Raw genomic sequence first — 15,006 nt, 5'->3', positions numbered from 1 at the left:
GTTAAAACCTTTCTTTTTGCTCACAAACTGCAAGCACAACGTGAGAGGGAGAGGGAGAGAGGAGTGTGTTCATTTATTAGACACGGAAAATAATTTCCAAACTTAAGCTTCAACTTATAGCTTAAGTTGATCAGTTGTTTGAACCCAAAGTTGCTGCCTTATTCACTTTATCTTTTTGATCTATCACATGTTTCCTGAAAAAGAAGAACGCACTTTTGTTTAATAATAATAATATTAAGAAACGTATGTTGAGCTCATCTGTTAGCATTCTGATAATAACCATATCCATTTCCTTGTTGAAATTGTATGAGAGGCGATACATAAAAGCCACTCAGGCAGAATACAGTTTCCTTGAATGTTATTATTGAAAGCACTAAAAACCAAGAAGCACAGAATAGCAAGTCAGTAAGTGAAAATAAGACCAACACTGAGCAATGAACAGAAAAGGACTTAACAGCAACAGAATCCGAAGTTTCTCTGTTCATTGAGGCTGCCATGCATGTCAGCTAATTTATATTCAGCAACCATACACAACAGTAATTAAAACATAAACACATGTGGGGGAAAATAAAACAAAACAATGATTTCTCATCAAATGTCCCTGACTGGTACCCCAAGAATACCAGCAAGGATGAACTTAATTGGCTGGTTTGTGATACCCCCCCTCCCACCCACTCCAACCCCCGCCCCGGTCAGTTAATTTATGGATGTCACCTGTCAGGTGACCAGTGAACAGTTAGTAGAGTGGACATTAAATGTGGTCATTGCCTCCAAACATCACCAGCAAAACCTTGATAAAACTAGCACTAGAAAATCAGCCTTACATTTTCGTTTCATCGAGTGTTCAAATTCATTTGACCGTTGCGGCCATCATTCAATATAGGTTTCCCACTATAATACAATTTTCAACTAACAGTACATGATATTTCTCTTATCTGTCATAAAATATGGCCAGGACCATCATTCAAAACCGGTTTCCCACTATAATACAATTTTCAACTTACGGTACAAGATATTTCTCTTAATGTCATTAAAATATGGTTATACGTAAATTGGAAGAAAACGAAGTTATGTTCCTCACTTGTTATTTTGTTTTTTGTTATAGGATTGCCTTTCTCATAATTGCTTTTTTTTTTTTTTTTTTGGGCACAATTGTAAAGTTTTCATGAAGTTGAATGTTATTATTCATATCAACGATAATCATCCTTGAATACGTTTCCTCTCCGTTCATTTTTCTCACAGGCCTATCTCCAAGATTACGGTTTCGCCCCGTGGGGTGAAGATTCGTCCATAGATGTTTACCAGTTCACCACAGCGCTGACAAACTTTCAGAAATTCTTTAGTCTCTCGGTAACCGGTGAGAGCCGCCTTAAAATATTTGCGTAAAAACCTGAGATCTAATTTTACAATTTCAATGTCAGATATATATATATACAAATATATAGATATAAGTAAAAGCTGTTTTTCTTGCTGAGATTATTTAACTGGTAGACGGAAGTGTTTATTCTCGCAGGCAATTATTTGTGTTCTTTGAGGTGTAAATCAACTTCTCTTCACACATGACGAGGAGTCACGTTTGAACATGGTGTCGAATATTGCAGGGTGAAAATATAGGGGTTGGGTACTGTCAGAAAAGGTTTCTTTTTCTATGTTACATCCGTTTGGCCGATCACAAACAATTGGCAACATTTTGAGCAGTGGATTTACCAGTCTGCAAATCAGTCTTGCAATTTGGAGGGATTGGGGATTGGAAGAGGGAGAGGGGGAGTTAAAATCATTTGTTAATGGTCACCAAAGTACCCCATGAGGTGACCAGAAAATATGCAGACTAAATGTTGTTGCACATTTATCCCTGAGAAACATCATGACTTGTTTACATGTTTAAAGGTAGACAAGGCTTTGAGTTTAACAGCAGGGGGAGGGGGGCAGTACATAAAGGTCTAGCCAATTGGTACGCATAAAATACAAAATACAAGGTTTAAGGTCCTAATCAAACGACTCCCATGCTCATTAGAGCATGAGCACTGTTTTGAACCTCACACTCGATATTAAATATGTAACGTAAATGCAGATCACACACTACCATTTGAACCACCCTTCCCCCTCCCCAGTCCCCCTCCCCCGCCCGATAGCCTATAGGATGGTAAGTAGCTCATAATTGAGACTAACAGCTTTGCAGACTGCTAAGAGACTTTTCTTCTTCTTCAAAGTCTTCTTCAAATTCTTCTTCACATTCTTCTTCTTCTATTTCATTTTGCAACATATCCTTCCCATATCCTATATATTTCCTTGAATTAATTTTTTCTCCTTTTTACACCCCTGGTTCAATATTCCAGTATGGCATCATCCTAGTTATAAAACTTAATTGAGAAAGGAAACCTATACTCTCATGTGAATTTTATGGAGTTCATTGCATGCCGTTTATATTGTTAATCCCTCCACCCCTTTCATTTTTCTATTTTGTTGCCCTTAGCAACATTAGGTTTTTCTATCACCCATGTTAGTGTTTTAACTGTTCCTTTGAAGGGTACAGAATGAGCAACGTGTATACAATCAAACTGTGGAATTGGTCGTGATAAATAAATAAAATAAATAAATTACAATATGACAGCAGGCTGGTCGACTGAGCTGACGGCACAAATTTCCAGGATCCTGAACGGTTTATTATATTACGATGAATGGACGGATAGTTTGTAAAAGCTGATCGTAGATTGGTTAAAAGAGACATAAATATTTGGCAGGCATATCAGTGATTCAGTGAGGACGTTTCTATGATCCCAGAAACTTTGTGTGTCACTTTATCAGACTTGAGTTGTATTGATAGCAGACTTTGAGGAATGTTCATTCTTCAGGAAATTTATTCTTTACCATTCAGTGGCAAATAGCCAATTAAGAAGCTGTTGAAGGAAGGAGAAAGTGAGAGGAAGACTTGTATGTTTTCCTGGATTTCTGGACAAAAGTGCACATTTTCCAATCGAAGATGAAGTTTTTCATTTCTCCTTAATAAGGTTTTTGTCTCTCCACTCTATCATTCCACGGTTATCTCATTCAGTCTTCTCCCATCAATGCCTAGAACTCTCCCTCCATTCCACTCCTCTCCTCTCCACTCCTCTCCTCTCAGCTCTACTCTCAGCTCTCCTGTCCTTTCCTATATCCTCTCTTACTCTTCTCTCCTATCTTCATCTTTTCTCTTCATCTCCTTTCTTCCTCTCCTCTCTTCCTCTCCTCCTCTCCTCTCTCCCTTTCTTCTACTTCCAATCTCTCCTTGCTCCCCTCCTCTCTTCTCTTCCTTCCATCCCCTCCCTCACCTCACCCTATCCTTTCCCTTTGTTCTTACTTGATTCTTATCCTTCATCTATCCTTTCCCATTCTACCTCCTTTCCTCTCTTCCATCCCTCCCTCCCTCCATCCCTTTCCCATCCCTCCTAGTCAAATTTCCTCCCTCTCCTTCATATATCTCTCTCTTCCTCCTCCATCTCCCTTAGTCTTCCTGATTACTTGTAAGTTTTTGTAATTCCATTAATTTAGCTTCTTCAAACTCCTCTCATGCAGAGAGTACTATTTTGTTTCTTTATTCCATCAATGTAGACACCAAGTACATCATATATATGACATATGGTGGCTATAGATGGACACTTATTTAATTAATAAATAAACTGTGGGCAAAACAAATGCAATAACCACACAAATATAATTTACATATATATGTAACTCATAGAAACCATCTAGCATAATTACATAGACTGTTGTATAAGAACATTCTTGAAACCAAAACCAAATAAGAATTGACTACACTAGGTTGTCAATTGTTCTCCTTCATAAATTAAAATATTTATATTTTAGCCCGAGTTTGGAATTGTTCATAATTTTTGTGCCATGTGTGAAATGGATGATACAAGTGTTTTAGCTGTCATATAGAACCTCAGTTAGTGAATTAGTACATTAGAAAGATAGGTCCAACTGGAAAGAAGTAGGAGAGTTATAATAGATCATAGCCACCATTATCAACATATTCAAATATTCCAAGGAATCTAGGGGGCCCAATTACTTCCCTGCTACTTCCTCTTCATGCCCGGTGGCTATCATATTTACAGTTGCAGATCATTTTGGAATTTGTGAACAATTTGGAAACTTCATTTCAGATCAGGGAAAAGAGTGGATTTTTGCTGGATCTGAAAACCCACTATAGTTACTTAAGGGCTCGAAACCTCCCCCCCCCCCCCCACCACACCACCACCCAGATGCTAGGTTTCATTGCTTGCAATACTAGTGCCCTCATCCACTAGAACATCGCATCAGTAGTAATAGTCACATCATTTTGATCTTTACACAGTGAATCATATGTCAGCAGTTTCGTGCTTTATCGATCCACTCGTTCTTGCCAATAATAACAGTTTATGTGCATATAAAATCAGTGGGGGGGTTGAGGGAGGGTTGAGGGGGGGTTGAGGGGAGTGGGGTGGGGGAGGTTGAAAGTTAGTGGAAGATCACTGTATTTAATGTCAGTGCAGATGGATTAAAGACCGAGTTCAATCCACTTGTAAATTGAAAAAGCACACTTGACCCAAGTTGAAACAGATAGCACGGTTTAGAAATCCGATGAGTTTAATAAAATTAGAGGCAAGCTTAATTGGAAACTCTATCTGATGTTGATTCATCCGGGAAAAGATACAATTGGTGAGTGTGACGGATTAGTCGGTGTGTGAGAAATCGATGAACGATTTTAGCTCCCAGTAATTACTCAATCGTACTATAGCGTGGGTCATACTTCGTAATGAAAAGATGAGGTTTTGTTATATGTTCGTGGAGCTTTCGAATTACCGGTTTGATTTTTATTCCTGCTCCTTCAGAATTCTAATTAGAGAATTAAGGGGTTAGTATTAAACCAGATGGGGATTGTGATCTAAGCTATCATGGAATCCTTTTGATTCTCATTTGCTGATGGGTAGAGACTAGGCCTTCTTGTTTTCAACTCACAGGTCGCAAAAATATTAAAGGAAGGTAAATGCATTATTCATGGTTTCGTTGGATGTACTGAAATTTCACCAATAGCCAAGGTAAAAGGTCATTGGCATATTGGAACCAAAAGTACTTGCTTTCTTTCTTATTAAAAATTCCTCATTTTGTTCCCCATGGTATGGTCTCATGTAAATATTGTACTCGTCGGTATACTGCAAATTAAAGGCACCATTGCAGTTGCAAGGATTTTAAGTGTGTGGTGTGAAAGGGCGGGGGGGGGGGGTGGCAGGGTGGGGCCAAAGTCAATTTGTTTTCCTTGTTAATGTTAGGTATTGGATATGACAGACCCTTTATGGAAGAGCCAGAGGCCAATCAGCGATTCTATAAAGGAGGGAGTGCTACCCTGGGGTCATTGGGGTTGACATTCCCATGTAGGGGGTATGGGGGGCCTCCCTCCCCCAGCAAGAAAGAACAAAAGTTTAGACATCAAATGGTGCATCATGAGGCTGATGTATAAATAATAAATTAGGTCTATAGGTATAGCTCAAGAAACAAGGGTTTTGTTAATTACATACTCATGATCTTTTGTGTGAGGTAGTGAAATAGGGGGCGGTATACTATGCTGTATATACATATCAATAGTCTAATTCTTCTCTGCTGATGTAAAAAAGACCCCAGCTGAGCCATTTTCCACTGACTGATGATGGGAGGTGAGGGGGAGGGGGTGGGTGGACAGGGCTTGTACAGACCATTGCCATTGGTACAGTCATTGTTCATGCTAGCCACATTGCTCGAGTTTTTCCTAATCTTTAACATTGTCACAATGCTCTCTACCATACATGGATAATGTATCGCAGGGACATAATTAAGGGCCCTTCCCCACCCCACTCATCCCACCTTTATCTAGCCGCTTAATACTCATGCATCTTGTCATGTCAGTATTATAGCAATACAACACAATTATTATAATATGGACTTATGTTATTGTGTGAGAAATAAATGCAATCACTCGATCATATATCTTGAGGGGGGGGGGTGGGTGGGGTGTGGCAGTACGAGGCTCAGTCGTCCAAGAATTAAGTCATAACATTTGCATCAGTTTCCAATCAAATAGTAATAGTACATAGATCTGTTTGAATTTTGCTTCATTTATCGCAAATATGAAAAAAGTATGTGGTTTATTTATTGCAAGTTTGCGTAGTCTGTGTGACTTCACTTGCATCATTTTTGGTTTCATGAATTTACTGCGTGGAGCTGACCTGCTGTCTCATACTTCCCCTGAAATTATCGTCTCAGATTATTATATGTCATCAACCTCATAAACATGTTATCTAATAGATCCTCAAACATGAAATGGACAGCTCTCTTTTCAGTGAGGACCTGCGCCTTTCTCTTCCCCTCTGTCGTTTTTTACTGCTCTCCATGAGAGCCCTAGGGACCTAACAGTCCACTTCAACCAAATTCCCCAACGAGCAAGAATATTTGGGTTAAAGTCACGTTTTTGTTTTCTATATGCTCAATTGTCTACAAACCAATATCAACATAAGCTGATGGTGAAATGTTCCAATTATGAAATGCCTAATTATATTTACTTGTCTGCTCCTCGTAATATTTGAGACTCTTATTCTGTTTCCGTTTTAAGCATTCATTCTTGGCAATTCCCTTTGAAACTTTGATAGCTCTTTCGATCTGACACAGTTAGTAACAGCTTTCTTTGTTTTATAAATTTGTAACGTGATCAGGTATAACATTGTTCACAGATGCCGTAATAGAAACCGAATATCGGTAAACTTATATTGGCCTGAATTATTTGGCCTGCATTTAATGATGAGTTGAAAGAGGGAAACCTGTTTGACTACTTATTGAAATAGGGTGAGGTGTACATGATGAACCTATATACATAATACTGTGGTAATAATGTGGTAAATGATACATGAGTTGACACGCACAGTGTATCAGGTAAATGACACTGTGGCATTCTGAAATACACAGTATGTGAGGTAAATGACACTGTACCATGGTACACAGTATGTGACGTATATTGCCAGCTATAATGTCACCACTGACTATACTTTCCTCTCATATCATGCTTCAAAGCACATTACTGACAGTATGAACAGTTCTAAATACACCTTTATCTAATTGGAAAAATACAGTTTAAAAAAACCCAGTAAAAACATAAATGTCCCATTAAACTGGGTGTGCCAGCTATCCCTATATAATCATGTCTCAGAGAGATAATTCACCAAACAGGTATATATCTATGCATGACTGGGGTCTATATTCCTGATTTCTAGGAACAATGACCAATGAAACCCTGGCCGCTATGAACGAGCAGAGATGCGGTCTCCCGGACATCTACGTGACGACCAACGACATCGAATTCTCCCGATACAGGAGGTTCGTGGCTTATGAAGGCTGGGGGCGCACCCACCTCACCTACGATGTCAACGTATACTCCCGTCAACTCAGCAAGGCGGATGTGGACGAGGCCTTTCGAAGGGCATTTCAGGTGAGCAGTCAGGCGCGTAGCCAAGGGGGGGGCAAAGGGGGCAGCCGCCCCCCCCCCCTTGAGCATATTTTTTTTGCATGTTTTTATGATATCGCAAGTAATTTCAAAGAGAAAATGCTAAGATGCAACTTACAAGGCCTGAGAAGTGCCATTTCCAGCGATTTGGGAGGCATTTTCAGCCAAAATTTTCTTGTACGCTTCGCGCCAACTTATGGTGGCGCTAAGCTTAGATAGTTAGCAATACCATATGGCTCTGAAAGTTTGCCTACAGTTTTGCCCCTCCCTTGGCAAATTCCTAGGCTATTGAAGTTTATACGTTACCTATAATCCTCCTCATAAATTAATACACTTCCTTACAATATCAGTGTGGAAGAATAAATCAACAGTTTGTGTTGAATGTTCAATCTGGTTGAAAATGATTAAAGGAACCATCGGGTGCTTGAACACATGATCCCTTATTTGAGACCCACTAAATTACACCCTGCATATATGGGAATGATGAAAATTATAAATAAACTTCTAAATGAAAAACGTAACAACAATAGTATATTGGGCACAGAACTTGAGGGGAGAAGGGGTAGTACAGATTTTGAGGGGGGCAATTAGGGGAATTTAGGGGTACAGACTTTGAGGTAGAAAGGGCTACATGTGACTCTGATGTGATGGTGGAAATCACAAAGTTACCAAAAGACTCTCGGTGCAGCCTGTATTTGATTCCCTTTTCCAACAAAAGGGCACAACTGAAAAACATTCCGAACTTCTAGTTTTTCATTATCAGTCGAAGCGAAACTTAACCTTTCATATGAATTGACGGTAAACTTTATGATCAAAACTTTATGAGATGAACTCAGAACAGATGTGTTTTTTTTTCAAATGGTCACTGTAGATGTATAAAGTTTATATATCTTTGAAAAAATAAAAACCAAGTCACAGTTGTAACAATTAACGATTTATATTAGCAACCGATATGTAAGAACTTTTCCTCCATATATGTATCCGGCCTGATGGTGAATGCAAAACATTGAAATTGAATTTCTTTAGTGGGATGGGAACTGTTATATTTAAAGACCAGAGGTTAAAAGTAAAAACACCATGTCCTGCTCCAGTTAATATGAAAGTGGTTCACACAGGACAAAGTGTTAATACAGCTGGCCCCAACATGAAGAAAATAAATTATACCATATTTCTTATCTAGTCGTTGCAAAATATTTCCTTCGATATCGCCAATTTCACCCGGGTCAAAATGGAGGTGACACTTCATTAAACCAGTAAACTATTCATTTTAACTTTTTGCCCCAAATTTCTGTTTATGCTCTAGGGAGGGAAATCTGCAAAATGTTCAGTGAAAATAAGAAAAAAAACGAGGAATTTGCATATTTTTAAGCGCAGCTGTGAAAATGTGCATACTTGCTCTGGTTCACTGTAGAATTAATACTTGCTTAATGGATAGTTGCTTAATTGATAGTTGTAAATTGATAGTTTTTAAATTGATTGTTGTTTAATTGATAGTTGCTTAAATTCAGTGAGTGGGCACTGCATGTACTGAGGTGGCAGTAAAATTCTTAGTAACATACTAAGAGCTGAGTTCAGAGAGAATGTCAAATGGTATGGTTTGATTCAACTCTTTAGTCTTCAATTTGCCTTGTCCACTATACTTGATCAAAAGTACAAAATATTGACATAATATTCCTAGTTTGATGGAAGAGTAGGTTTGTTGTTTATTAATATGATCAATCCAGCAAACATGCAATCTCATCTTTATAGCAAATGTAACATAACATAACATAACCATTAACGTCACATAACAACCATAAATGTAACAAAACATGAGCATAGCAAATCAGAACCTGATGTCAATTTTAATAATGTAATATATATTATTTCATGTGCAATTTCATTAACTTATTATAGTGGTATAGTGGTTCAAGTAATGTGGGTCAGATCCACCTGATGTGGGTCACTTGGAAAGTTTTTACTGAAACATTGCAAACATATTGTAGAAAAACCAAAGAACCTGCCATTATTGTGACACTGTCAAAGCCTGTACTAATCAGTGCAATAGTACAATGTCATTTAAACATGATGTTATGTGAATGTAATATAGGTTGTAATGTAACATAATATAATGTATTGTCATGTATATGGAAGATATGATCATGTTACAGTTTGGTGGTTTATTGAGTCTGCTGCTTTTGGTGTTCATATAATGTGGGGTCAGACCCACCAGATGTGGGTCGGACCCACCCGACATAGGTTGGACCCATCCGATGTGGGTCATTTTGGAGCATGGTGATCAATTTGCAAATCTGCTTCAGTGAAACATTGCAATGATTCCTAGAAATCAAATTGCCACTTTTGTGACACTGTAAAAGCTTGTTGCCATGGTAATGAAGGTGGGTAGGTTAATAACTAGCAAAAGGGAGCTCAAATACAAGTCAAATTCTTCTTTCTCCTTAGAGGGATGGACTGGGGTTGGGGGGGGGTTGGATTAAAACATAACCTATCATGTTAACAGGGGATACTATTTCAATCCTATGTACTTTTGGAGGTGATGACTACATATTTTAACAGGTTCAAATTCTTGGAGTCGTTCAAAGTCTATAAGCTAGAGTTAAATGACGGAAACTTTTCCTGTGTCTAATATGGTGGTTAAGCCTTAACTTTTGTTCTGTTGTGACTGGATAAGACATAGAATATACACTATATATACATATGTTAATATATATATATACCTCTCAATAATGGCTTAGAAAATTATATTTTCATTTAAGAGATATGTGCAAATCCTTTATGTCATTAATTATTAAGATTTCGACATGTTGATAACTTGTTGGTAATTTCAAGTGGTATCTGTCACAAAAATGACCTGCTTTTTTGTCCGATATTTCTTGGAGTGCTTGTCTAGTTGACATATATTGATCGATGAAACAATTCCAACTAAAGGGCCCTATTATCTATGCGAAAACGTAATTCTTAACAGATAAGTCAATTTAAGTTTCTGGTCGCTTTATCCTGTAAAAAAAAACAGCAAGATTTAAATCCAATTAGCAGAACTAATTTTTTTCATTTTTCTGAATTTTGTTGGATCATAATTTGATTATATGCACTTACGTTCCTTATAGTTTATACTCTTCAACTTGCATTATGGGTAGTGTCTTCAAAGTCTTTAAGCCTTCCTTTTAACATAGTCTGGTTACCATGGAGATAGCAGTGGACCAAATTTATTGTTTAATCCCCTGCATTAGTTAATTTACATAGCTATGATAGAGTCTGCATCCCTTGGATGAAATTGTGTTTTTACTCATTTCATCTAGTGCCCTTTTTTTTGCAAATTACTTTCAAATTTGCACAGTTAATTTCATTGGGGCTCTTACACTTTCGCTGTGAATTGCCACAATATTTCTATTCCATTTTTGTTCAATTTTTTGCTATTCCTTTTTCATTCCTCTTTTTCTAATTTCCTTTATTTATTCAATTTTTTTTTTTAAATTTCCTAGCCTTACCTGTTTGTTGTACATTTGCCGCAATATTTCTTTTCCTGTTTTTAGTCACTGTTTTTCTTCTCTTTCATTTTGCATTCACTTTTTTTTTGGCTTTCCATTTTTCGTTCACTTTTTTTTTTGATTTTCCCATTTTTTCTTCATCAAATATTAGATTTACGAAGATGCGACAGTTTTGACCTTTGAGCGTAAACGAGACGGAAATGCTGACATATTAGTCAGTTTCTACGAGCCTCACAGGAGCCACGGAGATGGCAGGCCGTTCGACGGTCCCGGTAATGTCTTGGCTCACGCTTTCTATCCGTTCGTCAGCCCTCTTAATGGTGATATCCACTTAGATGACAGCGAGAAATGGTCTCTGACTCTCATGGGTAGGTCATCGATGAGAACACCGAGGAGGGGTTCAAGATCAAACATGTTCAAATTTAACTAATAAGTTGAGATTCCCAGGATTTTTTTTGCCCTCACGGGTAGATACTTCTTCATCATGTTCAAGTCTCTAATTTACATTTTTATGGATCATTTGATGATTGAGAGTCCAAACTGATGTCACATTTCTTGAGGTTGTAACATGTCCTTGTCACACAGGCCATTAATAGTTAACCAACACATTTTCTGTTTCGTGAAAAGTGCCTTGCGATAAAAAGGAACGGCTGTATGCAGAGGGGAACGTCTTTGACAACAGTTAAACGGTAATTCGATATTATAAAGTGGCTGCAATTTGAGATTCAAGACTCTTTCTTCTCCTCAGAGGTGGTTACTTTTTTTCATCTAGCTGTAATAATAATGCACCATTATATCGATCGTAACATGTAAGGAAGGGCCCCAAATTTTCACAGGGGTTTGTTGTCAATGTCACGTAGGGCTTGAGTAGTAAGACACATTTTGTCTCCTTACGGTACTGTTTTTTATTAAAAATACACTAATAGGCAATTAAGTCAATGTTTCTGTTTTTAGCAGGTTATAAAGTAATAAACTAACAGCGAGGAGCTTAGAGGAAATTACTCAGTGAACTGTTTACTCATCTTACTCAGTGATGAACACTTTACTCAGTGAGCAACTTACAAAGTGAGCTGGATCCATGTCTATTATAAGAAGGAACACAAAAGTTATTTATTGATTCCTGTAAACTGATCAATAAATTTATTCAGTGGTTGTTTGGATCATCTATCCTCACTTAAAGGGATACATAAAGTGAACCAGCTGGGAAGATTTCAGCACTGTATAGATAGATAGACAGACAGACAGACAGACAGCAGACAGATAGACAGTCAGCTGTACATCGAAAGTGGATATATGCAACTAGATTCATCCTAATCTGGGATTATCTAGTCTGTTGATCTCATAGACAATGGCTCATTAATGTTGCTAATTAATACATACTGGACATACATCACATCAGTCACTTGTTGAATGTTCAAGTTTTATGAGTCTGGCCTAGACTGCAGTTACATAAGTAAATGTTGAAATATGTTGATACTGGAGAGGGTTTTTTTTGTCATAGTGCAAAAAACCAGAATACCATACTTTTTTTTTTTTTTTTTCACTTGTTCTTTTGTAAATTAATTTACTTTCTTTGTAAAGCGCTTTGAGCAGTAACTTTTGATTACTGATTTGGCGCTATATAAGTCTCATTTATTATTATTATTATTATTATTATTATTATTATTATATGCAGCATAGCCTACTAGATTTTCTGGTATTGTTTCATATCCTGGCAATTTACCTTTAGCAGCTTAGGCGTTTCTCAATTTAATTTGAATGCGAGGGCCAGAGAGAAATATTAGTTGGAGTAAAAAGGTAAAAAAATGAAAGCAATATCTCATCATATCTAGATTGAAATATATGCAGGGGTAGGGCCAGTACTAACATGTTCAAGAATGGTGCTAGATTGTGGACCATTTTGTTTTTCTTGCGAGCGGGATGAAAATCTTTGGCTGGCCAGATTTAACCGTCCACCTATTGAAAGCCCATTTGTCTCTATCTGGTGATGAAGCTTCCGTCCAAGTAATCCAAGTTTCACTGAACTACTGTAATAATGATTAGAACTTATAATCACTATACCATCCTTATATATCTCTTATTTCTCTGAAGAGTATTCAACACAGCTATAAATGCAGCATATATCATCAATGAGTCCACGCACTTCCTCTATACCCCCCTCTATTGCCTTAGACAGCGTGCGTTTGGAAAGCTCGGTTAACATTTTCAGACCTTAATGTAAACAGATAGAAGTAGGTTTCTTTATGAAGTTTTTTGAGACATGCTCTGTTTGTTCTAATGACTCAAAACTTTCTTCCCGAGGGGAACATCGTAACCCATCGTCGTTCCTTGTCTGTTGTCTGATCTTGGGGGCAGGTGTCAAGACAAATGAAACTCTCTATAACTCTCTATAAAGAGCCTTCTTAATACTACACCAACATTGTTGAAATTAACTTCAATGCTTGGAAAACTGTCACAAAGTCTGGTAGTTCATAGCATTCGTACAATCAACTGTTAGTCTGTATTAGCTGGTTGTTACAAGCAGTCATTCGTATTCCTTCGACGATACTTTTCAGTCCTTGAATTGTTAGATAGGAATTCTTTAAAAGAATTAGGCTAGAGCATCTTGTAAACAAAATGCTAGTAGAAAATGGAGTTGTATGGTCCGTCATCCTCAAGCTGTCAAAGTATTTTTTCCGTCACCTGGAGTAGTCGTTTGTCCACGTGAGTACTGGTGTTGCAATTTCAGGAATGAATAAAAATATACTGTACTCAAGGGACAGGCCATTTTCACCCCAAAAATGGAGTATTAAGACATTGTTGACATTTGAACCCTGATATATATCCCAAACAGAGCAAGATTTCTTGACATTTGAACCCTGATATATCCCAAATTCTTTCGATATTTGGGAGAGCTGTTCATCAGAAAGATAAATAAGTCAAAAGATGAAGGTTGATTTTCACTCGTCCATGATCTAAGTAACCAATTGGTTCTCCAACAAGATAAAGTTTCTACCACAAGGTATCATAAATACGTAAGTACGTAAGGCAATGCAATCGGGAGTTTAGCTCTGCAGTTTCACATCGGTACAGTGATATTTATTTTCGAATATTGTTCATGTTGTTCTGTCTCATGTCTCATACACATCTTCTTGTGATACATTTATATTTTCTCTCGTCACAACCAATCACCAACCCAGCTAATGTGCACGCATGATGCTAAAATTAAAATCAAGTAAATACGATTGTGATTATGGATAAAAGATCGAAGCGGTTGTTTTATATTAGCGAGTAAAATGCATTTACAACATCACTAGACATATGCTAGAAATTTCCCTGCAGTGGACTATTATTTTGAATTTATGATACATATTTTATCTATCAAACTTTGTATACTCTTTCCTCAAAAAATATCTTAATTGTAGCAATTTCCTTCCATTTGTAATAAGTTAGTTTCAAACCACAATTGAAGAAACTACTGCTCTGGTGATATTTGTCTACAGGGACCAAATAGGTTCTTTAACAGGAATGAGGCTCCCCACGGGAGTCCTTAAAGGATATCATTATTTGCTGTCGTAATTATTCAAATTTATCATCATATGTTTCTAAGTCACAATTGGTCATGCTTGATACATAGAAAAATTTACCTCCTTAATGAGTATTCATAATTTACCTTAAGGCTTTTTATTCAAGTCATTTACTACCATAGCAACATCTTAGTGTAGTTTAGTGTTCTCATTGGATCTGGGGCTTAATTCTCATAAATTTATAATTGAAAACAACAGGAAGGACATTTATGGTAGCTATATATATTCTTGAGGAATTGATCAGTATGTAGGAATCAATTTATGGTAGCTATATAGTCTTGAGGTATTGATCAGTATATAGGAATCAATTTATGGTAGCTATATATTTTTGAGGTATTGATCAGTTTACAGGAATCAATTGATGGTAGCTATATATTTTTGAGGTATTGATCAGTATATTGGAATCAATTGATGGTAGCTATATAGTCTTGAGGTATTGATCAGTTTACAGGAATCAATTTATGGT

At 37.2% G+C, this 15,006-nt stretch overlaps 1 protein-coding gene across 1 annotated transcript in view; it reads left to right on the top strand.

Annotated features, from left to right (window-relative positions):
* Positions 1-15,006, top strand: part of LOC139980687 (interstitial collagenase-like) — a 145,888-nt gene that overhangs the window by 123,900 nt on the left and 6,982 nt on the right. Inside the window, exons 2-4 of the mRNA XM_071992515.1 lie at positions 1,243-1,357; positions 7,257-7,471; positions 11,126-11,342. Coding sequence (XP_071848616.1) covers positions 1,243-1,357; positions 7,257-7,471; positions 11,126-11,342 — 547 coding nt within the window. The remainder of the gene's footprint in view (positions 1-1,242; positions 1,358-7,256; positions 7,472-11,125; positions 11,343-15,006) is intronic.

Source organism: Apostichopus japonicus, chromosome 15 (genome assembly GCF_037975245.1).
Source record: "Apostichopus japonicus isolate 1M-3 chromosome 15, ASM3797524v1, whole genome shotgun sequence".
Classification (NCBI taxonomy): Eukaryota; Metazoa; Echinodermata; class Holothuroidea; order Aspidochirotida; family Stichopodidae; genus Apostichopus; species Apostichopus japonicus.
This window is presented reverse-complemented; position numbering and strand designations above follow the sequence as displayed.